Source organism: Tympanuchus pallidicinctus, unplaced genomic scaffold, assembly GCF_026119805.1.
Source record: "Tympanuchus pallidicinctus isolate F22 unplaced genomic scaffold, pur_lepc_1.0 scaffold1, whole genome shotgun sequence".
Classification (NCBI taxonomy): Eukaryota; Metazoa; Chordata; class Aves; order Galliformes; family Phasianidae; genus Tympanuchus; species Tympanuchus pallidicinctus.
In genome coordinates this window covers 25,710,995-25,736,099 of record NW_026294618.1, presented here as the reverse complement: position 1 = coordinate 25,736,099, position 25,105 = coordinate 25,710,995, and the positions used below count along the sequence as shown (strand labels likewise).

The 25,105-nt window shown below is 36.1% G+C and overlaps 1 protein-coding gene across 1 annotated transcript; it reads left to right on the top strand.

Moving 5' to 3' along the window:
- The first annotated feature begins 982 nt into the window (after positions 1–982).
- On the top strand, positions 983–21,440 carry LOC128089463 (delta-like protein D). The gene is made up of 4 exons (XM_052700932.1): positions 983–1,003; positions 16,613–16,726; positions 18,584–18,706; positions 21,325–21,440. The coding sequence occupies exons 2-4, from the start codon at positions 16,642–16,644 to the stop codon at positions 21,345–21,347; spliced, it is 231 nt and encodes a 76-aa protein (XP_052556892.1). The 5' UTR covers positions 983–1,003; positions 16,613–16,641; the 3' UTR covers positions 21,348–21,440.
- The last annotated feature ends 3,665 nt before the right edge of the window (positions 21,441–25,105 follow it).

Genomic DNA, 25,105 nt, shown 5'->3' with positions numbered 1-25,105 from the left:
AGTATTAATTTCTCACAAATGTCTTTTTCTGCCTGTATCTCACCATAGCTTCATACATATTGACTGAGATCCTTAATGGAAGAGAAATGTATTATGATGTTCTTCCAAGGAAAGAAACTAAACTCACTGTGCTTGACTCTAACTTAAGTTCTTTTAATTTAATAAAATCTTTCATCTTAATAATAAAACCAAAAAGTAAAATCAGTTTCAACACACCAGAAAAGCATGCTAATGAGAAGGTTATCTCTTTGAATATTTAGCAGACAAAATATATCTGGTACACCTAATGTGTCCAAGGATTTGTCAGAGCAGACATAAAGAGTGGGCCAGGAGAAACCTTGACTGAAGCGTAGGTAGAGAAAAATAAGAGGCACCATGTGGTGTAATCTCCAACCTAGGATAGAGTACAGTGCCCAGGAACCAGACTGAGCCCTAGGATAGTATACTGCCATCCAGATCTCAGCAGGCAGAGAACAGTGACTCCTTTGAACTAAGCAGCAGCAGGTAGTGGCCTGCAGATCACCTATTTCCTGATTTTATTTGATGTCAAAGGTGATGCTCTGCTTTCCAGGCACTTGGATCCAGAATGTAGTGAAGAGAGTTTTCAGGCCTGATTGGCTCCCAAGACATCTCATCTGCTGCTTTTCTACATAGTCAAAAATAATGTCAGAGAGACACTGGGAAAGAACACTCAGGGCATTGGGACCCTAGCAATAGTCTCCTTGATCCTGCTTGTGAAGGTAGAAGGCTTGAGGAGGAACATAGGGCAGCAAGACAGGTTCTGGCTAGATATAAGATAAAGCCTTTCAGCAGGAGGATGTTGAGAATGGGCTGGCCACAGAGGTTGTACAGTCTCTCTCTTTGGATGTTTTCAATACAATGCACCTGAGTAACCAGATGGGGTGGATCCTGGCTCCACCCCTTCTCAGACCTCGTTTAAGGGTTGGCAGTAAAGGCAAATGTGCTTTGCTGGGGATCCCTACCTACCAGAGGCCCTCTGTAGGTAAGTAGCTCTTTTCCTTCATTTCTGCATCTGTGGTTGCTGTGTTTAGGCTTGTCCTGGTTTGCTGTAGCCGAAGACTTTGCCATCCCACTATTGTTACTGTACTTTCCACCACATTATAGCATTACAGTTGCTAACAGCTAGACCAGGCTGCCCAGAGCTACATCCAGCCTGGCCTTGATTGCCTTCCTGGATGAAGCATCCACGACCTCCCTGGGCAGCCTGTTCCAAGCGTGATATGGTCTCATAGCTGACCCAGCTCTGAACATGCAGCTGGACTAGATAGCTGTCTGAAATCCCTTCCCTGCTGATTTATTCTGAATTTATAAATCTATGATAACTACATCAAAGATAGATAGTAATTCATTTTACTATTTTATTACAATTCAATTGTTTTGGTTTACAGGAATATACAAATCTGAACGATAATCTTGTATGTTATAGGATTTAAATTTCCTGTACTTAAAATATTTCTTTCACTTTCACTTATAAATTCACTAGATTTTGAATCACTACTATATATGCTCTCCTATTTTTGAGTATTGTCCTAGTTTTGATTTTATTTTCAGTTCTGAGATAGAAAAATATTCAAGATGGTACGTTTGGCTTGTAAGTCTTCAATGCAGTTATTCACAGAACTATGTATCAACTGCTATATAACAATCAGAAGAATTAAAAATAAATAAATAAATAAACATATTTTTTTCCCTCAAACACTTCAAAACCGCTCTATAAGAACGCCCTTCAACTATCTCCTTATTTCTTTACAAAACCACAAGAACATACTGAGTTTAGTCTGTTATCCACTTTGATTTCTTAAGTACCCCAAAGAGAAAAATTATGAATTCAGCTTTAGAGTAACCTTTAGACTAAAATAACCTATATATATAGTTTTTCTCAGAATTAATTTAGCAGCACTCTGGCTTAAATAGATCTAAATTTGGAATGTAAATGGAAATATAATAGTGGTTCGTTGGCTACTTGGAAAACTTATAACTGTTGCACCTGACAGTGTATTCAGAGTAAGAGTGATAACAATTAATTAAAAGATACATAAGGAATATTTTTGTTATTACTTTTGGGTTTCTATGATTTTGAATTCTTGCTACACTATTTATTTGAGAATTTAAAGAAATTCGCAAACAGAAAGATTAAAATGTATAAGTCAGTATCTCTTCTAGTGGTAGAAGCACAAAACACAGAGCATAAGAAATTGATTCAAAAATTCAGAACTACATCTACACTGGGATATAATGGAAATTACCTTGATTAGTATTTAGCAGTCTATTACCACACCCTGCCTCTGTAGGTGCATCACCATGAACAAGCAGGACTCTCAACTCCCAAAATCATGTGAGAGAAAAATTTCCTTCTTATTCCTGTCACATGCTCAGAAGGACAATAAGAGAAGCACATTCTAATACGGTATAGTACTCATGAAGAGCAGTGATCACAGCAGTGAAAACATGACATCTTATGAAAATTTTACAATTATAAGAAACTGCATTTCTGATGGCTACTATGGAAATGAGCTTGTTGTATGGGACAGCCCTCAAAATCTTGAGGAGTATAGTTCTCTAGTCAGCTTAATCAGACTTACAATTTTATTATCTAGGATATTTCTTGCTTAGTGACATTTATTCCTTTTAAAGTTACATTCTCCATAAAGAGAAATCACACATTTTCAATCTCTTCAAAAAGACATCTTTATTGCCAGTTAAGCCACTGGTGAGGGTGACACAGTGTAGATGACAACCCATATTGGGTCTGGATAATGAAGTTTATTTAAGAACTAATCAGATTAAAGCCTTTACCACGCATGGTTTTGCCACACCCACTTGCTCCTCTTCATCATCTCATTCACTATGTCTTGACTTGGTTGGAAATCCATGCAGATTGTCCCACTGGTTCCTTGTGAGCTGCAACTCAAAGCTTTTAGTCTTAAGAATACCATGGCATTTGTTTCCATGCATACCTCTGATCTCCAAAGAGACTCCATTTACATCTTTCCTCCAGCATAGATTTTTGCCACTTTAACAGCCCCCTTCTCTTCAACACCTCTTCTTTCCAGATTCTCCTCCTTTTAAGCAGTAGATTTTTTTTTCTATGGTCTCTCAGCTCCAGTTTTCTCACTCTGTGCCAAAGTGCAATGGTTGATCAGCCTCCTAGTAGGTGTTTCTGTTTGATATTTCTCTGTTAACTGGCAGATTCAGGACATTACTCTTTTAGCTGGTCTAAGTAGAGTAAAAATTAACAGTAAGACACCATGATGACTGCAAGGTACAAGCTTTCACTTGAGAGTATTAAAAATCAGTTTCAGATATTCACCCATACCCACATCCTATTATCTGCTATTAGCATTTACAGTTTAGGCTTCTTTTTCCTTTATTTCTTCCCAAATATGATATATATTAAGAACTTCTATTTGTGATTATCATATTTCAAGAATGTTGATTTGACCAGTTTCACTGGGAGTCATATGCAGCATCTCTGTTACTATACATTACATAAAATTAGAGAGCCTCAGTCATATCTTTTTATGACAGAATTTGTACAGGTTTAACTACTAAGAGGTAAAAGTTAACATTTAAGTGCTAGTTCAAATGCTACACCCAATATTGGTCATTTCAGTTTAAATTCAGTGTCCAAGGTATTTCTGAATTTACATTTGACTTTTTCCCTGAGTAAAACTGTGTACTGAATACTTTGCTTATACAAATAGCTAATCTAAGAAGACTTATGAATCTTAGCAGAATATTAATAATTCCACAACTCCTGAATTATTTAAAACAAGTTCACAGTGCTCCATGAGTCCAGAGGAAAAAAATTGTATCCTTGCTGGGCAGCAAAAATATCGTGGTTATACACATGATAATTTTAGTCCCTTGGATGGGAAAATTCCCATCTGGTTACTATAGTCCAGATGTGCAATTATTTCCAATACCACTTCTCCTTTTTATTTCATTAACACTCAATTAATCAAGAATATTGATTTGATTTTATTTTGAATTGTGTTAGAAAAAATAAATGTAAAGAAATTACTGGGAAAAAAGTAACAAAAAAAAAAATCCAACGAGAGCAACAACAAAACAGCAGCTGCAATGAGAAAAGTAAGCTAAAGTCCAAAGTAAACAAATTAAAACAACTTAAATCCTTGTAAATACATTATCTTTAGTATATTTACACCAGGGAAGATTGTGATTATGCAGGTGTGTTATATTTTCTTATGACTGTGCACACTTTATAAGTTATTCTCTTTTATTCAGCTGTAAGTCTTGTTATTCCTTTTATTGAAGCTGCAGGTCAACATATTCAGAAAGTGGTTCCTTAGGCATAGATATATAAATGAAAGAGTTGTCACTGTGTTGGTATGTTTAACAGTTAGCTTGGAACAGAGCTCTATTGGGTGCCCTTATAACCTTTAGTCAGTGCAAGATAGCCAGGAGCTGTTCACCTGTCCTTAGTTTTGTTTTGGCTTTATAATTTTGTCTGCAGTAATTGTATGTTTTCAAGATATTCATGTAATAAATAAATAAATGAGTAGAAAATAAAAAATGCTGTTCCCAACAGGAATGGAAAAAGCCACTCTTTAAAAAAATAAGAGTTCACGGGACCTTTGAAATCTAGAATGGGTTTCAAGTAAATCCTGAAGCTCCTGCTCTAGCACAAGGATATTCAGGAAGCCCCAACCTGTTTTGCAGTTTTCATCTGATCACCCTATCTGAGGCAGTGGTTTTCTGTTTGGGCCCACACATTATGGTTTGTGTACTAAGAATCTCTCCCATGCAAGCCCTTCTTTATCTTTCTCCACAAGGACGAATCATGCAGGTTTTCTTTAAATAATTGAATAGATGTACTCTGCTATGTGTTCTTAATTCCTACTGAAATTTGTTCAGCAGCCTTGAACTGGCTGTCAAGAAAGCTTTATCTCTAGTACAAATAAGTGTAACCCTTCTAGTAGACAATTGTAATGTGTCTGTTCTCTCCTTGTTCTGAAATTTTCTGATATTTTGTTATCCTTGCCTCAGACTGTGGTGCTTAAAAAATAAAAATATGATGTGAAATCCCATAGGAAAGTTGGATAGTTTACAGAAAAAAAGTTATCCAGGTTATGGATGCTCTCTAGGTTATGGTAGTTCAGCACTGTGTACTTGAAGTCTGGAAAACCAATGATATCCTAGCCTGAATGAAAGGAAATATGACAAGCAGCTTGAGGGATGTCATTGTCCCCCTTCTCTGCTCTCATGAGACCCTTCTAAAAGTACTATATTTAGCTCTGGGGTCTGCAGCATAAGAGGGGCTTGCACCTTGGAGCTGGTCAAGAAGAGGGTCATGGGCATGTGTCACTTCCTTGACATAATCATAATGTGGATTACTTCATCTATAGACATGTCCTTTCTGCTAAGAATTAGAAAGAATTATTTAGATCTACTTCTTAAGTGGTAACTCTCATGTATAAAGTATTAGAAATGTGTTTTCATTCCACACTTTCTATTGGAATAACTGCATTTTTAAATTATTTTTTTTTCCAACAGATTCTTGGATTATTTATGACACACTGAAAATATTTTCATTATTTAGTCCTTAACACTTGTCTTTCAAAAACAAAATAAAGCTCAATTGTTGACATATGAAATATGAGTATGAGCTCACTGCATGTCTTCACAGTTCTATAAAATGACTCCTTGTATTGTTTCCCATTGAATTATGTTCTTTTCCATTTATTTTTTTTTATACTTTATTCTAATTTTTCATTAGCTCAAAAAATCATGGCTAAAGAAACAGATCCCTAATGCCCAATAGCCAAGACAAATTACTTTGAAAGAGTACTTTGGCAAAAAAGAAAAAAGAAAAAAAAGAAAAAAAAAAAAAAAAAGCAGCAAACTATATCCTTAGAAAAAACATAGCATATTTACTAAATGTATAGTCTTAGAAACTGTCAGTTACCAATTCCTTCCTTGCAATAATTTAAGCTCCTTTAATATTTTAATTTGTGTTTCAGATGTATTTTGCCCTTGAGTCTTAAGTATAGAGAAGAGTTGTGTAGCAGTTGTTGCTTAGCAGCACTAAATGAAGGCTATGTCAAAATCTTTATACCAAGCATAATATGCTACTTCTTATGCCAATACAAAACCACTGTTTTCTGATCAAGCTCTGGGTTGCAGTGTTTATTGTCACTATATTTTCTTTGAGATATTATCATAGAATCATATCATGTTTCTATGATAGTACTTATTATTGGCTGATGAAGAGAGAATTTGGATGGATGAAGGAACAAATTGTCTCCAGGTTCTTACAGCATGATGTTTGGGCTGCCAAAGTCATTACATTGCATAAGAGGATGAAGACAAATGTCAAGAGTACTTGCATAGAGAGAAAATAATTGTTATAGTAGCAAATAGGAGGAGGAAAAGGAAGCCTGTCTTCCTCTTCCGCATGTGAACCAACAAAAAGTTGTTATAGAAATACTTGCATAAATTAAGTTCTATTTTTGTTAACTTTATCTTCATTAGTACAATACAGCCATTTCAATTGGTATGTTGATGCTTGAACATTAAAAGGCCTCAATTTGAAAACAGCAGTAAAGTTATGATCACTGCAAGAGTGAAAATTGTTTGCTTATCTAAAGTCAGGTAATCTGAACACAAATGTAAATGTAGTTTGTGTAGGCAGGAGATTACATTTAAACACCAGGTAGCAATTCTATGCTCCAGAGAGGCTGTGGAATCTTCCTCCCAAAGATAAACAAAAGCCACCTGGATGTAGACCTGGCTCCTGGGCATCCTGCTCTGGCTATCCCTTCTTGGGCAGGAGTTAGACCAGGTGGACCCAGTGTTCTCTTCCAATCTTGGCAATTCTGTGATAATGTGAATTTTGTGGCTGTGAAATCATAGGTTCAATTTACACTTGAAAGACTTTACTGACAGTGTTGTACAGGAAAGCGTTCATATCACAAAGATGCTCTTGCTCCCTTCCAGTGACTTCCAGGGAAGCATGGGAGGTGGGATAGAAGACTGTCCTCAAGTTTTAATTCGGATTATTAATGTTAGTTGTATTTTCTACAGAATAACTTTCTGTTTTCATATTTCTTCATATTATAGTCTTGTGGTAATCTTATGGAAATCATCAACATTCCTTAGTCTTCCAAAATTTGAATTATATGTTGATATTAATAAAATGTAAAATAGGGGATATAGAGTAGTGTAAATCTATTATTCATATATTACACATATATTATACATATTGTCATCTTTGAATTATCATTCCTTTTCTTATACATATAGACTTTAACTAGATATTTAATTTTACAATTTTGTTACTGTAAGCGAATTAAAGACAAATAATTTCCCCTCAAACAGGATTTCATGTACTATCACGTTAATGAGAATTTTATGTCCTGTTTTAACATTCACATAACTGTCTTTTCATGTGAAAAGTGAACTAGTGAACCTTATAAGATATCCAAGGTAAAATCTTATCAAACTCATACAGCTTCATGCATTCTGATATATCTTGGTTTTCTATTTCTTTTATATTCTTGTCTTACTTAATTTTATCTTAATATCATAAGGACATGAGAAGAAAAATAAAAAATTATTGGTCTATTTTCTTTACTAATCTTGCAAACTGGATAATTCATGTATATTCAAAACAGTCCTATTAAAAAGAGACTATACTTATATATTTAATTTCTTCTCTTCTGCTCTTTTGGTTTACAGTATACCACTGGCAGCTCTGAACAGCTGCAACAATAGGAACTATGTAATGAATTATGCATCAGCACCTTTAAAAACATGTTTCTGTATCTGCAGCTCCCTCTTTGCCCGTGTGAAATTTCCTCTTGCCTGCTAGTCCTTCTGTAACAAATAGCTTCAGTATGTCAGGAACTGACGCTGGACATTTAAGTCCTTCCTGAGAAAGGCTGCCTCTGCCTTGGCTTGTCACAGGGAACTCTTGCACCTTCCTACCCAGGCAAGTTAAGGGTTGAAAGCTCTCAAGTCACTATGACTTCCTCAGATTTCAGAATAAGTCAGTTGCCAATGCTAAGGTGAAAAAGAGTGGTTGGTTTTATTTTGTTTTTCTGCTCCTTAAAGGGCAGTAGCAGTTCTTAAAGCATTTTCATGCTACTAGCAAAAAACTATGCTATGAATGTTAAGTATTTGTTATTTAAAAAATGACCTTTGTAATATACTTGTTAAAAAGCTCTCCACAAAATACTGGGGGTTTTTTGTTTGTTTGTTTGTTTTTGGTTTTGTTTTTTTTGAAGGAAAATTTTGAAAGCATGGAATACTAAGTTAGAGTAGAATATAATGGAAAGTATATTTACATGTTTCAAGAAGCTAATTCTGTCTGTGCTTGTTTAACACCTGTTGTATCACAAAAATAAAAGTTGTTTGATTCAAATTACAGCTAGTCAGGTTTTCAATTTGAATTAGTTTCCGCCTAGGTATCTAGTCCTCAGCTAGCTTTAGGAAGGCCAATGAAACTGAAAACAATTGTAATTAATTAAAATTTCTAAAAAATTACCTTTAATAGGTACATTAAGGTGGTTTGGCAGCTAATTACTCATTATTCCCTAAAGGCTAAAGAGATAAAAAGTACAGGTGAAACAAAAGTGTCATGTATTTATTAATACATTCCCATGCAAAAGAGCCTTTCATCTGTGTTTTCTTCTACTCTAATTGTCATAGTACAGTAAAAACATTTTAGTTTCCAAGTAGTTACATTTTACATTTTAAAAGCTTATTTCAGTGTTCTTAGTATTTTTTCAAGTTTTTTCAGTGCTTGTTGTCATCAGAATAAAGTAAAATATATAGATTGGTTTGCATGTTAGACCATTCATTACAATCACTGTAGATTAAATCTTGCACTTTTCTTTGCTATTTATGAGGCTGCCAATTCATCTTGTGCATTTGGTGTATATACGTTAGCAACAAGCGAGTTAGCTGTGCCCTGATTTCCCAGCAGCTGGACTCAGACATTCAGCCTACCCAGTAGCTGCCCTGTTCCTGGTAGCTGGGCATAAGAACTGAAGGCTATGCCACATGACAGCTAGTGGTACTCAAACCTATATGTGTGCATGTGCTCGGATGTGCACATCCACACACACCATAAGTGCCTCTAGTACCAGACTTCACACACTCAGCTTACCCATGCTCCAGGTTGGTGTTTGCTGGGGCTCACACTCTAATATGTGCACCAAACCATACACATGCACACCCATCCATGGGCCTTAGACACATAGCCTCTCTGATTCAAGGTCCCACTGTTATTGAGGGCATCAGACCATCCCACCACACAAACAGTAGAGAGTTTCTCATCCATGAGACCTCTCATCCAAGAGCTAGAAATAAGAAGAGAAGGCAAATTATATTTGTCAGGCACAGGACATGGTCAGGTGTGTTTACAGGTGACCAGTGCTTTGTATGTGTCTCATCCCATGCAGTGGGTTTTGAGTGAGATCACTCTTCTTCTATCTCCAAAAGACTAACAGGCCCAAAGCATGTTGCACTTCCTTCTTTGTTGTTAGCATGCCTACCTGGTAAGGTCTCCAGTGGAATACAGACTGTCCTTCTCTTTCACTGAATTCCTAGGAATCTGAGTTCTGAAGAAGGGAGTTGTATCTTTTCCTGGGGGATTTTCAGTCCTATCCTTTCTACGTATGCTATTATTCACTCCTGAGTCTCATGAACCAGTTGGGCCTCCAATTAGCATGTTTTCAATGTAATGATATGTTCTGACACCTTTGTCAAGTAGCCAGGATACATTTTTAGCACATTCGAGAGACCCTCAAAAATCAGACAGAATTACATGATTTGTACAGGAACAGACAGCAACAGATTCCAGTACTATAGAGCTAAATAAAATTTTGTGAGGCAGTGGCCAGTGGAGATGTGAGGGCAGGTGGAAATTAAAGCAATATAAGATTTGGAGGGATCTTTTCAATGAGTACTTAGTATGTTGTGCTACTACTGAGAAATTTTCTGACTTAATACATTTTTTTTTTTGCATTTCAAACAATGTTTTAGTGTTAGATATTTGCTGATATCAGAAAATTAGCTACTAATATCCTTTATTACATGCTCTTATTATTCTTAAGTTACTATTCTTACAAGGTTCTATTTTCTTGGCTCAATAACCCTAGCTTTCTCAGCCCCTCTTTGTAGAAGAGGTCCTCTAGCCTTTTGACCATCTTCATGGCCCTTCTCTGTACCTATTATAACAGGTCTGTGTCTTGTGCTGGAGGCCCATAGTTGAATGCAGTATGCAGGTGGGGTGTCACCACTCTCCCCCACCCTGCTTCTCACACTTCTGATTCAGCCTTGAACAGAGTTTGGCTTTCTGGACGTAAAAACATTCTTACTTTCTGAAAGTAAGCTCTATCAGGTCATTCTGGTAATAACTTAAAACATTAGAAATTTAATATATGGACACATTCTTCCTTTAGGAAATTCTTTTAACTGCATCTAGTACTCATCTTGTACTTCTCTGAATTCTATACATTAAATATACATTAATTTCAATTAAATTAAAATTTAATATATAAAAATAAATTATTTTGATACTGAATGCAATTTGCTATAAAATTTGCCACTACTTATCCAGTATCCAACTTCATTCTAAGCAATTGTCTGCTTATACTGGAATGGCTATTCAAATAGTAATCTTCACTCTGCATTTCTAAAAAAATATTTTTTTTCTGGAGGTATTTTAAATTATTCCTTTGTCTTTGATATTTTCTGTCTTCTACAAGGAGAAGACTATCTTCTTTCTAATCTTTATTTGAAGAAATCTAACAGATCTCAGCTGCCTTACCTTTGGGGGTAAAATGAGCTCTGAGGCTTCTCATGAGCTATAGGGAAGTGATGGTACAGAATGCCTTTGCAGGGAGGAAAATTGTCAATCACAGTTCAACAGGACTGCTTTCAAAACCAGGGCTTTCAGAAAGTGAGATATGTTATCCCCTGTGATTTGTGTGGGTCTCTTGTTAGTCTGAAAAATACTCACCTTTTTTTATTGTACTTTTCCCCCCCCCCTGAGAAGTAATGCTATAAAGTAGAAAAATGTTGTAAGATCTTCAATCCATCTTTCTTCTGTTATTGAGTACTTCTACTAAGTACATATATCTATTTCTTTTTCTTTTAACTGGGGATATGTCTTTGATGAACCAGGCGAAAAGATGGTTGCTGCCACTGTGAATGATGAGAAATTATCAAAACAGTAGCAGTCTCTCATTTTTTCTATCTAGAATAGTTCAGAGAGGCCAAATCATGAAGATTCTTCTTTATAAGAAATAAAAGTGGCAGTAACTTCATGTTTTTAGTGGCTAACAACAAAAGCTAACATACTGAAGAATTTTCTTTATTTCTCAACAACCTATAGAATATCCCCTTTCATCACAGCTTTGTTTCTCATCTCCCTGCTTTTTCTCTGTGACATGAAGAAATTATTATTTCCCCCCTGGAAAGTAAGAAGTTGTGGCAGCAAGAAGTTGTGGCAATAACAATTGTGAGCTAATAACTCAAAATTTGAGTTTAAAGAGTGTTGAAGTGGCAAAGGTTTCATTTTTCAGCATATCGAGTCTACCGTATATAAAGTGACTAAGAGTTAGGACAAATTTAATAGAAGATGAAGGAGGAAATGCAAAATACAGTAACCATGGGCTTGCTAGAGAAATAATGCTTTACCTACTAGTGAATACAATAAAACACACTATAAAGACTCAAGAAATCAAGCTTTTTCTATCAGTCCCATGAGGAAAGATTGTTAAAAGTTTCTGATTAAGCTGTATATCTTTAAAAGGAGTGAATAAAGGGCTCCTGTCTGTCTTCAACAGTCTCACATCTTGAACATTTTTTCTATCATTTGAATTTGGTGGAAGTCTTAGAAATCTTCCTCAATGTCTGATTGCGTATCTGCAAATCAGTGAGATACAAATAACAAAACCTTGGAGCTAAATTTGCTGCTTAAGAGAGATGTATTCTCATTGCTACTTTAATGAAGGCCCTAGTCTAAGAGTTTGACATTTTTTAACACGGCAATTTGATATTGTAGCTAAATTTATATAAAATTTTAACATGGTGCCACTGGTACTACATGTGCCTCCAAACTTACTCTTCCACATGTTTAAATTAATAAACTTTGAGTCCTCTGAAAAAGCTAATAAATTACATAAAAATCAGAGTTATTTTTCAAAGCTCCCAATTTACAGTGTTTTAGAAATAGACATAGAAATAATTAGAATAGAAATGATTTATGAATTAAAGAATAATTAAATGTGACAATTCATGTGTGTATAGTGCATTAAAATTTATTAATAAAAGTTTTATAGTAATTAATTTTGACCCTTCCCTCATAATGCATGGGTAAATGATTGTGTTTCAAATAAAGAATGTTTTTAAATTAATTCATTCATTAGAAAATTAGACAGAAAATTTGGGAGCTATAGGTGATGTAAGTTAGTTATGATTCTCAAACATCACACAGTTGCCCAAAAAGTGACAAATATTCTTTTCTGAGAAATGTGAAAATTAAGGGTCATATTGCACATTAGAGCATGAGTTAGAAAACTGTATTATACCGGAGTATAGGAACAGAAGACAGGAGGTTGACTCAACAGAGATCTAATGAATAAAACCTATGAGGAAATATGGAATGTTTATTAGTTTGTTTGTATCAACAGACTGAAGTCTGAGTGAGAACATAAGTCATCATATGCATATACATATATAAAATCAATATATACGTAAATGGATTTTAAAAAAAAGGATGAAAAAGAGATATGAATATGGGGACAGGAGGTTCAGCAAGAGCCAGTGTGCACAGGCAGTCAAGAGGGTAAACCGTGTTTTGGAGTACTTTAAAAACAGCACAACTCGAAAGAGGTAGTTCTTCCTCTATATTTAGCATTGTAGTTTTGTGGGGTTTTTTTAATTGTCCTTGAATACTGTGTACAATTCTGGGCTCCACAGTATAAAAATGTTAGGTACTTGAAAGCATCCAGAGGAAGGCAACAAAATTGACAAAGGGCAGGAAGGTATGTCCTAAAAGGATAGGCTAAGGACAACTGAGTTGTCTAGTTTGTAAAACAGAGGGCTAGGAGGTAACCTAATTGTTCTCTTTTACAGGGGAAATGGAGGCGTTATCTGGAAAAAAACAGTTCAAAGGCATTCTTACCAACAGAGGCATTAGGAAGGAGATCATTAAAAACGTGATCAGCAGCTTTTACATTGGAACTTTGAATATTTCATGGTAACATTGTAACACTTATGTTACAAGCAACTGTGCTGATAACCCTTCAAGTCTGGCAGTCTTTATTTTATTATATCTTGCAATATATTTTTTGCCTTGAAAAATGATGATGAGGTTGACAGGTTTTTTTCTACGTCAACCACACAGCTTGGTATCATCCACAAACTTGCTGAGGGTGCACTCGATCTCACTTTTCATGTCATTGATGAATATATATTAAGGAGCATTGGTCATAGTACTGACCCTTGATGGACACTACTTGTCACTGGTTTTCATCCAGACATTGAGCTATTGACTAGCACTACCTGGGAATGATCTTGCAACCAGTTCTTCATCATTGAACAGTCTGTCTGTCAAATCTGTTTCTAATTTAGAGAGAAGGATACTGTGGAAGACCATGTCAAAGGCCTTGCTGAAGTCCAGACAGATGATATCAGTGACTCTTCCCTTGTTCTCTGATGCATTTATGCCCTCAAAGGAAGCAACAAGGTTGTTCAGGCAGAACCTGCACTTGGTGAAGCCATGCTAATTATCCCATATCTCTTCATGGGCCTTAGCATAGCTTTCATGATCTGATCTGATATTTCCTGGCAATGAAGTGAGTCTAGCAGTGTTTCTGTGGGTCATTGGTCATCATTTCTTCTTAAAAGTGGGTATTATGTTACATCTTTTCTAGTCACCAAATACTTCACCTGGCCATGACTTTTCAAATATCATTGAGAGTGACTTGATGACTATATCAGCCAATTCCCTCAGGACTCTGGGATACGTTGGGACACATGGATGATCAGGTTCCTTAGGTGGTTGTGAACCTGATCTTTGCTTACAGCAGGAGAGGCAGTGCTCCACCATTTCTGAATCACATGCTTGAAGTCTCTGTGTATAGCAGTCACTAGTGAAGACTAAGGCAAAAATTTTGTTAAATACCTCAGCCATCTCCTTGTCAGTCATTACTAGCCTACCCATGTTGCCAGCTAGCAAGGTTATGTACTCCTGGACTTTCCTTTTCCAGTTGCTGTACCTATAGAAGACTTTCATATTCTTCTTTGTGCCCCTTACCAAGTCCAATTCCTTGGGGCCTTGGCTGACATGATCCCATCTCCACAAAGCCTAATCTGCACCAGTAGAGGTGACCTGCTGTCATTGTTGCCACTGCTGAAATGAACCACCTGTGCACGCATCACTGTGTTCACATCCACTGTTTGGTCTCCATAAATGTTCAGCAAGCATCAATGAACATCAGTGGGTACCATTTTTTCCACATAGAAGAATTAAATTCCACACCTTTGCTTCATAGGAATTTCCATTTCAGACATCATTTAGTCAGATGCCTGTTACACGGCAACAAAATGTAATGGAATATTGGAGGGAAGGTTCAACCTCTGCTGCCATACCACAAACATCCATCTGCCTCTGACATCATTGGCCACCATAACAAAACAGTAGGCATTACTTTCAGAGCAGTCCTCACACAAAACTACATTTATAATATCCTGGTTTTCTTTCATTACATATGCAAGTGAGAACAGTGGTTCACTTTTAACTTCTTTAAAAAAAAAAAAAGGCTTGTGAAAAAATATGTTCTTAATGAGATAACCATTCTTTGGATTATATTTTTATTTTTAGTATATTTAGTAAGTAATGTGTCCTCCCAAAAATGATGACTAATGATATTTCAAAATATTACAGTAAAATGGTTAGCAAGGTTTGTAAACCATACCATCTGTTAAAGGAGAAAAGAAATTACAGATTGCCTCATAGTAATCCACACTTTGGACCACGTGCTATCAACATATTAACTATTACAGATCGTCTGCATTTTGTTTGATAGTAAGATAATCATTAGAAAGATATGATGCCAAATAATCCAGAATAATTTAAACAGTGATGGTTGTGCAGGAGGTCTTTTGACAAATTTCAGTTTAAAACAATAATAAAAATAAGATTTTTTTGAAAGCATATCTAATGCCAGGTTTCTCCTGTATTCTGTTGAGGTTGTGTACTGTACCTTACCTAACCCCCAACCACATAAGAGAATTCATAAATAAATTCTGCAAGAAAGAGGAAAGATGTGTGTTGATAGACACTTATTGCACCAGGACACTCCATTATTTACTGGCATTTGTTATTGCTTTGCTGACACAACCATTAACTCCATACAAATTATTTTTTCTGGTATTCACAAAGGCTTTATAGATTGACACGTTATCAAGGCTCAGAAGGCTTTTGAATTTGTTTCCTGAATGAGATAAGGATTTAGAGACTTTTAAAAATGATGTGGAAGTAGGAAGGAAAGGTGTAAAAACATTTGTCTTTCCTAACATATGCTACATTTTTAATGCAGTAACTTGTATTTTCTAGTTTTAAAGATTATTTAAAAAAATGCACAGATTGGGATTTATTTTTCTTTGGGTAAATATGCATGTTTTATGATGTGCCAGTCTTTGTTATACATCTTTCATTTTCCATGAGCTTAATTTTATATATATATATATATGTTTTCTCCATTCAGATACTCCCCCTACCTGTCTGGTGTTTTCTGCTCTTCTTCAAATATGCTTCCTAAAGGTGCCTCCATCTTGGCAGTGGGGCCTACCCATGCCCTGCACTGGGGCTGCTGGAGCCAAATGTAACCATCTGTGTGTAGCACATGGTAGCCCTAGCCTCACCTTACACAGGAGATTGCAACCCCACTGCCAGCATGTGTTCACCTGCACCCAGTGGCGGGCAGTGTATCATGTCAGAAATTGAAAACTGTGTTGCAGTTTGCTTTTAATTACGCTTACTTTTCCATCTTTTATTAAGGTATATAGGCCGCATCCTCACCTACCGTAATTAAGTTATACAATTCATGCATGCTGAAAATCTGACTTGCGTGACATGTGTTTGTTATGCCTCAAAGTACTTGTATATATTTTACATCTCCACAGCTGAAAGAATAAGACAACAAAAGAAAGATAATTGATGTACTGCCTCTTATAGTAACATGTCAAGATTCACAAAAAGCATTAAAAAAATTGAAGTGACTCTATTATAAGCAAAATGTGCGAAAATGTGTATGTTATTTGCATAAGGCTATGAATTTCTTGTTACTTTCTGGAAGTACCCCCTGTTTTATTTATTGCTTTATTTCAGGAATAAAGGCATGTATTTGTGTTGTTGGATAAGAAATGTGTGAAATTTAATTCTTTGTTAATAAAATACAGAAGTTCTGACTTCCAGGTTCATCTTTCAGTGAAATACAGATTTAAACATGTCTTGGTTTTAATTAACAGTAAAGGATTGGAAATAATAGTTTCATGTTAAAAGCACACATAAAGAGGAAGAAAATTAAAGATCACCTTGCTTCCTTGGCAGGTTTTTCAGGACAGTACTGTGAAATAGAAATGAATGAATGTGATTCAAGTCCCTGCTTGAATAGTGCTGTCTGTCACAGTGATGTCAATGGATACAACTGTATTTGCCCTGAAGGTAAATTGTTCAAAATAATTTTTTTTTTTCTTTGACAATTCTCAAAATTGCCTGCAGTCTGCAGGACATCTTGACAGTCTTGAAAATCATTGTTAAAATTTCCTGTCTATGAAAGTTAGGTATTCTTTTCTGGTTTAATTTGCATCTTAGTCCTTCAAGGTGACCAATAAAACAGTACGCTCACAATAAATGGAGGCAGATAAATGTGTTGCTTTTATCACATAAAACCTCATAATAATAATAAGTGAACAAGTGAAGAAAACATAAATACATTGCATTTGGAAATCACAGAAAATTGAATCAAGTAGCTTACAAAGAAAATATATTGTACTGATACACTAATTTGCAATTTTCTGACTGAGCCCGGGAAGTAAGTCATAATGGCGAAAATAATGGTTTTGTATCAGTTCTGCAGTGCAAAAATGCTAAAATTGCACAGACAAAAAGAATGATTTTCAGTAGTTTTGGTCTGGTTTTGTAAGAGTGCATATTGCCCGGTAAAATATAAAATATCTGAACAAACAAGAAGTTTCAAGAAAAAAGTAGTTCCAGGAAAAACTGAAAAACTTTAAAACATTTAAAATTACAGTGTCTTTCTGAGATACTTTCAAAAATGAGTTATTGATGAATATTTTAATGTATTTTATAATTGTAATTGTAGTTTAAGAAGAGCAAAAAATCTGTGGCTTACAAATTGCGTTTTAAAATGCCTTATATATGAGTTTAATATCAAACATTAATATTTTATACTTTTGATAGTTAATTGATTCCATGGCATACAGAGTTTTGGATTTTTTTATTTATAAATTAATACAAGCATTCTAGTGGTGGTGATAACTATAGAAATTCTTCACAAAAGACAAAATCGATGCAAATAATTCTTTTAAGTACAGCCTCCATTATTAGTTTAAATTAGAAGCCAAAACAGATATTGGAAGGTAGTTTAAAATTTACTTTGGAAAAGATCATTCTTCTGTTTAGATTGCCTGATCAGCTTACAGAAAAATAAATCTTGGCATCTAAATTAATAACTTTGTGGCTTACTTGTTACCTATGAGACATGGATCTGATTAAACTCTGATTGTAAATGAGAACTGCTTCTGAATACATTATTAATGAACTCAGGATAATTCTAAAGTTTTATGACTTAAGGATCAGTGGAAATTGGTTCCATGGTCAGTTTGAGAAATTATGAGAATATGCCTTGCACTGAGGATGTTGATAGCTTAGCATTAGTCATGGTCTTCCCACAGCCATGGCCTGTGACAGCACTAATGATAGTCATTTTGAAGCATGACCATGAATTAGAATACATTTACAAAACCATAAAATGTCAGATATTGGATGTTCTCTCTCAATTTCAAGTATCAAAAAAACCTTTTGGACTGGCTAGTTGCTAAAAGTCGCTATTACATGAGCAAAAAAAAAGAAAAGAGAAAAATCAGAGAAGCAATTATTTCAGAGTCGATAAATGGAACAGGTGTCCAAATACCAGCACATCTTAAGATCATCTGTACTGTCCTCAAAATCACAAAAGATACACCAGTTATTTAGTCTCTGCTGAACAGAAAGTTCAACTAGATTAATGAAAATACTGAATACTAAGCTTGTTCTTTCAATTACTGATTCTTTTTAAAGCATGTCTAATGGTCAGATGTATTTTTTGTTAATGATAACACAGGATAGGTTTTTAGGGAGATCTTTCAAAAAGACAGATAATGATATTATAGGAGTAAATTGAAAATGATCTATTCTTTAGGAAAAAAATATACCAAAAGATGTGCTTTAGAAAAGAAGGCACACATAGCTGAATAATGTCTAGCTTTTATTTTGTTTTGTTTTGTTTTTCCAACAAAGGATTTGAAGGTCTTCACTGTGAAATCAACTTTGATGAGTGCACTTATGGCTTCTGCAAAAATAATTCAACTTGTTTGGACCTGATTGCAGACTACAGTTGCGTTTGTCCTCCAGGATTCACTGGTAAGATTTATTGTACTTAAGACATTAAGTAGCTAAAAATGAAAAAACAAAAACAAAAAAATAAAAAACAAATTCATGATTGAATTTTGTTTAGTATTTTAGCATTAATAAATAAAAATTCAACTCAGCGTTCTGCACTATTGCTAATCTGCTTTTGCTTCCTTAATAATATGATAAAAAAGTGAAAGCAATGTGTGAGATGTTTGATTAATTGATGGAAAGAAAAACTATATTTTATTGGGATAAAAAGTATTCAGAAAACAAGTAGTCTGTGAAAAACATTATTTAATCTTTTCCTAGGTAAGCAAGAACAGATAAAGCTGGTAGTATTTGTCTCTAGAAGATCATATCACAACCATACTTTTCTTGTGATTCAGATAGAAATGAGAGTACAATTTTAGCAAGAGAACACTTCGCTCTTCAAGAAAGATGCTATTAGATCTTTATGATAAATAGCCTGGGATTTGCACGACTATTTAACAGGTTTAAGAAAATAGCTTTTGCATCAGGAACAGTCTTCATGAACCTACTTGCTGTGACAAGCAGCTAACAGGATCATATGGAAATCAATAAAACTGTCTCAGAATATGCTATCTTAACAACTAATTTCCTGTGATGTCAGGAACTGGAACACGCTGCTTTTCAGGTGCTGCTTTTAGAGACACAAATCAATAGTACGCACAAGAGGTAGTAGGAAGATCCTCTTAGTTGATGAAGGTAAGGCTGTCTACCTGGCCAGAGTAAACTGCGTGAGTTTCGATAGGGCCAAGTGCTGGGTCCTGCATTTTGGTCACAGCAATCCCAGGCAACCCTACAGACTTGGGGAGTAATGGCTGAAAGCTGCCTGATAGAAAGGGACCTTGGTGTACTGATGGGCAGTTGGCTGAATATGAGCCAGCAGTGTGCCCAGGTGGCCAAGAAAGGATTGTATCAGGAATGGTTTGGTGAGCAGGGAAGTAATCCTGCCCCCATACTTGACATTGGTGAGGCCTCACCTTGAGTACTGTGTTCAGTTTTGGGCACCTCAATATAGAAGAGACATTGAGGTGTTGGAGCAGGTCCAAAGAAGGGCAACAAAGCTTGTGAAGGGCTCAGATAATATGCCCTATGAGGAGAGAGTGAAGGAACTGGGGCTGTTAAGTCTGGGGAAGAGGAGGCTGAGGGAAGACCCTATCGCTCTCTTCAAATACTGAAAAGTGATCGCAGTGAGAACAGGGTTGGTCTCTTCTCATTGCTGACAGGTGTCAAGACAAGAGGAAATGGCCTTTCATTGTGCCAGGGGAGGTTTATGTTGGATATCAGGAAAAACTTCTCAGGAAAAAAAGAAGGAGTTGTTAAGCACTGGAATAGGCTCCCCAAGGAGATGGTTGAGTCACTATCTCTGAATGTGTTTAAAATCTGTTCGGATGTGGTGCTCAGGGACATGATTTAGTGGTGGGTTGTTAGAGTTAGGGTAGTATGGTTAAGTTGCAGTTGTACTTGATCTTTAAGTTCTTTTCCAACCTGAGCAATTCTATGATTCTATGATTCTAAGTTTAGCCATGGCATTAAAAATTCACCATTTGCTTAGCAGTCTCAGAAATCCAACAAAGTCAGCAGGAGTCGTATAAGAAACCAAATGTGTGTTCATAGGAAGCTCAAAATCTAAAATAAAAGAGACCAATTATGGAGAAATGGAAGACTAAAGGGATGAGTAGAGTGGTGAAGAATGAGGAGGCAAAATTAAGTTTTAAGTAAGTAAAGCATTTGAGGTTGAGAGTAACACCAACTACATTCAATTTAGGAACATTTCACACTTATTTTAGCAATAGCTAAGAATTGGCAGATGGGACACAAGGAATGTAAGTTGATACACAGAAATTTAGAATCTGTGAAAATGATATTAGTTGCAGTTCCCGAAAATGTCTATGACTTTTCTTGTTTTCTTGATTCTTGCCAACATATTCTACAATAATTCTACATTACAAAACTGTAATGTGCTTTATTTCCTTCTCAATCATAGGGGTTTTTTTGTTTGTTTGTTTGTTTTTTTGCTAACTGCTGTCAGGAGTTTGCATAGTGTATGTCTACATCATGTTCATATCAACAGGAGCATTTTTAGTATGATACTTTTAAAAGTTGAACTTATACAAACTTTTATTAGTATGCTGCAAGGATCAAAATGGAAAAAATAATTTTTCTGTGGCAGCTTTCAACCAGTCAGTTTTAAGTAGAGAATTCAGGAAAACCTGTTCCTATGAAAGTACAGCTACTTTGGGATATAATGGAGTTTACATTAAAGAACTAGAAATATAAAGAGAATTGTAGGTGTCACGAAAACTGCCCAAAACAAGGTAAGTTTTCCTTAGGAAGAACTCTTAATCCTAGATTCATGCATACAGTTTGTTTATAATGTATGCCCATTGGAAGACAAAAAGATTCATGATGAGTGATAAAGCATTAGATTATAGGCAGATTTTAATGTGTACTTTGAGGCTATAGTGAACTCATAAGAGTTCACTGTTACGTAATAGTATATTTTGAAAAGGTCTGTTTTCTACCTTTTCTGTGTAAGAGCTTTCATCATGAATGTGCTTTGGATATCACTTTGTTTTTTTTTCTTTTTTTTTTTTCTGGAGATACAGGACATGAGTTTCCATAAGAAAGCAAATGAGACAGTGCACTGATTGAAATTGGAAGTGGGGATAAGGACTCTCATGATTACAATGAATATTTTCCTCTGTGCTTATGCTGGTTGTGCAATAAATGCACAGTCACCTGTTGTGAATGTCATTAAATCAGATCTCTCCAAGCTTTCTGACAACTGCTTCATCCTTCCTAGAAATAGTCTTTGATGGCAAATACTGAATATTTGATCTTGTATGCTCTAAGAAAAGCAAAACATAGTAGAAGAATGTAATCCACCAATATGAGATTTGATAAGAGATGCACAGATTTTGATACCTTGCAACTAGCTCAATTTTCATCGTTTCCTAACAGTATCATTTATGTCCTATGTACTTCTGAGTTCTAGTACTGATGTAAATGTCCCTAGAAGACATTGCCATAGCAACAGTGGTACATTCAAAATATTTTTTTAAGTGAAAGGAAACATAGTGTACATACAAGAATTTCTGGTTCATTCAGTTAATATTTGACAGTGTAGAAATCCATATTATATAATGGATACAAAAAAACATCCAAATTGTTATACCAAAGAATTTGCTATTATCTACCTGTTTTCTTTCTCATTATTTTCACTCTTCCAGTGTTCCTCTGTATCGTACAGGTGACAGTTTCAATCTTCTCAAGAAACTGGGGAGTTTAGGATTTAGTTATCAGCATCTTGAGACCTCCCACAAGAGGATAGTCATGCTATGGATTTCTTCCTCTTTAGTCTTAAACCCAGTTGGTTTTTTTATACATATGCATTTTTTTCTGCTGGATTGCTGTTTATCTGTTGGTGATTGCTGGTGATGTCACCCCCTCTCCGGAGGGTCATTTCGAGCTGAAGCTACAGCTGGGCAGCAGCAGCCAATGTGCTCCAGCGCAGGGGTTATACCAGCAAATTCCAGCACAGATCAAGGCTAAGTTAGCCACTGTACTATTGTCTCACTCCAATTTATAGGAGGGAGAGGAGGTTCTTTTATTATCTATATACCCGGCATGAGATTAAGAAGCAACGGTTCAAATGTTGGTCCGACCAGTTTATAACAAATCTTAATTAGGGAAATGAGGAAGGGGAGGACGGACACTATTATGAATTAGGGTACTGGGGAAGGGAAGGAGGGCGATAGAAAAGATAGAAAAGAAGAAGCAAGGAGTCTTTATAGGAAGCAAGAGGGACATAGTCACCACCATGGATCCAGCGAGGTTAGTAGTTCCGTCTTTGATCTTCGGTAGTGTGGGTAGTAGGGCATTGTTGTTCTATTGACGACGAAGGATGACCACGACCATGGCGATGATGGCCCTTTTTCAATGCTTCAGGGTGGTTGAGTCAGCTCTCTTTGGAGTGACAGCTCAAACCCAAGGTGGTTGAGTCAGTTCTTGCAGTGGCAGCTTCTGGCTCTGGGATCTCAGCAGGAACCTCCTTTGTTCTTATATTTCTGGCCTTGCCAGCAGATAAGAGGAAGCAGGGAGGCACCAACTTGTATTTTCCCTTCGCAGGATACAGTGGTATCATCCCCCAGCCTCCCATAATAAGCTGGAGCGGTTTAGTCACGGGCCGGATCTTCCGCCAGTGAACACTGCTGAGCACTCTCTTTCGCTCTTCTACAGAGCAAGCAGCTCTGGGGGAAGGGGCTTGCAAATGTTCCCAAAGCGATATCGATTGTCACACAGTTAGCACCCATCAGTTGCCTCCTTGACAAGTCACTCAGAGTCTTATCACAAGAAAAACCTCAGGAAGCAAGCTTTGAGCCAAAAAAAAACAAAGAAGGATTCTCACAACTATACACGTTGGGCTGTAAGGGCAGTGTTGAGTGGGAGGCAGACAGTTGTCTGTCTTGATGGAGCAGGCCTGGATGGAGAGAGTAATTCTCTCCTGCTGAGGAAATCCAGTGGGATAGAAATAATGACTGAACAAACTGAGGTTCCTGGAAGGAGTGGGGAGTCTTTTTGCAGTGTCTGCTTCAAAAAGCAATTTTTATTGTTAAAATGGTAAGCACCTGAGTGCTGGCAGCTTTGCAGCCCATGGTAAAGGGATTCCTTTGAGCAGATAGGCAGGTGAAGTGAAGCAGCTTCTCAGGAAGACAGGGAAAAGCCTTTCCCTCCCCATTAAATCAAACATTGCTCTAAAATGCCCTCTTGTGGGAGTCGACATCCAAGATCACTGTAATTATCCCATAGGAAAGAGGTACTAGACAAAAACTGACAGACGGAGGCAGTGCTGACTTCTTCCCAGGTAATGCTTTGTTACGTTTTATCAGTTACAAGGCTTTCAAGTACCCTTAGTGGTCCAGATAGATAGAGACAGTCCCTGTTTGTTAGGGTGGACAGTCTTGTTAAATTAGAATCATATAATCACAGAATGGCCTGGGTTGGAAGGGACCTCAAGGATATGAATCTCCAACCCCCACTGCCACAGGCAGGGCCAGCAACCTCCACATTTAATACTAGACCAAATTAGAAAAAGATCTGTTCCATTTATCCAGACTAGGTAATTCCAGGAATTATCAGAACCTGAATGTAGTTGAAGTAGGAAATTTCAATACTGAATACCAGGACGCTTGTGGTGCCTAAAGTACCAAGATAGCTTGAATCAAAGCATAATTCACGTGGGCTGGTATGGAATTCCCCAGTGATATAGAAGGAGGAGGCAATTTTGGGGGGTATTGGTTACTAACCCTTTTCAGAATTTGGATGGGTTTCCTTTGGCACTATCAATCCCAGGAAATTAAATAAATAAATAAATAAATAAAATTTGGAAGTCAGTGCCCTGCACAAAAAAAAAAAAACAAAAAACCAAAAAACCACCAAAAACACATGTTTTTTCATCTCAAATAATTGACAGGGTTATTTTTTCCCTTTTACCTTTTTTAAATTTTAGAGATTATAATTAAAATTATTTGAAACTGTGCATATGTCCCACCATGTAGAAATCATTCCTGTGTTAGTAAAGTGACATCAGTGAATATTGTGGAGAAATAACATAACTCCAAAATGGTTTTTATTCCTCTTGCTTGAGTCACTTCAGTATCTTATCACCCAATTAATTTAACCAGATGAGTAGAAACACAGAAATATAGTAGGTTTGTTCAGCTGAATGCCATGAGTTATTGATAAGATATTAAAACTCAAGCACAATTAAACAGTAGTGAAGAAGTCTTGTCATGGTCCTGAATTTGCTAATTATTTTTTCATGCATGCTTTCTGCATGTAGGAATGATTTGGAATAAGTCTGGAATTGTTTTAAATTGTTGGGAAAAGGAATCCAGGAAAGCAAAAAGCTTATGTGAACTGCAAGCTGCTGATCAGAGCAACATGTTCTCTCTTGGAAATGATCATAGAAATAGGTGACACAAATTAGCTGGCTCTGGATTATCACTAATATTTTTTACGTAATACTTTTTACGTAAGTGACTTATTTTAGTCATCACATGTATCCACCAGTCATAGCGCAAAGCAATTGTCATGATTTTGCCAGGTCCTGTTAGTACTTGGCTCTGAATTTTGTTATTATTTATATACAAGAGATTGTTGATCTGACTTCTTCACTTATATCATGGTCCATATGAATGCTTTATGAGTAACATGATCCTGGTTTTAAGTTTTCCACCTCTCTCATTCTTGTTTGTTGTTATAAGAGATAAGATGAAGGGTCAAAATCTAACATCAGTTGAATGTTGGCTTAAATAAGTCTTTAAGCTTTACAAAGCAGAATAAATACATTTAAAGCCTTCTATATCTTTTCTGAAGATC

Bases quoted from the DNA above. Each gene is read 5' to 3' on its own strand.
- LOC128089463 (XM_052700932.1), top strand. From the start codon at position 16,642: ATGAATGAATGTGATTCAAGTCCCTGCTTGAATAGTGCTGTCTGTCAC. The intron at 16,727-18,583 runs GTAAATTGTTCA...TTTCCAACAAAG, and splicing joins CAACTGTATTTGCCCTGAAG to GATTTGAAGGTCTTCACTGT. The intron at 18,707-21,324 runs GTAAGATTTATT...TTTTTTCTGGAG, and splicing joins TTGTCCTCCAGGATTCACTG to ATACAGGACATGAGTTTCCA.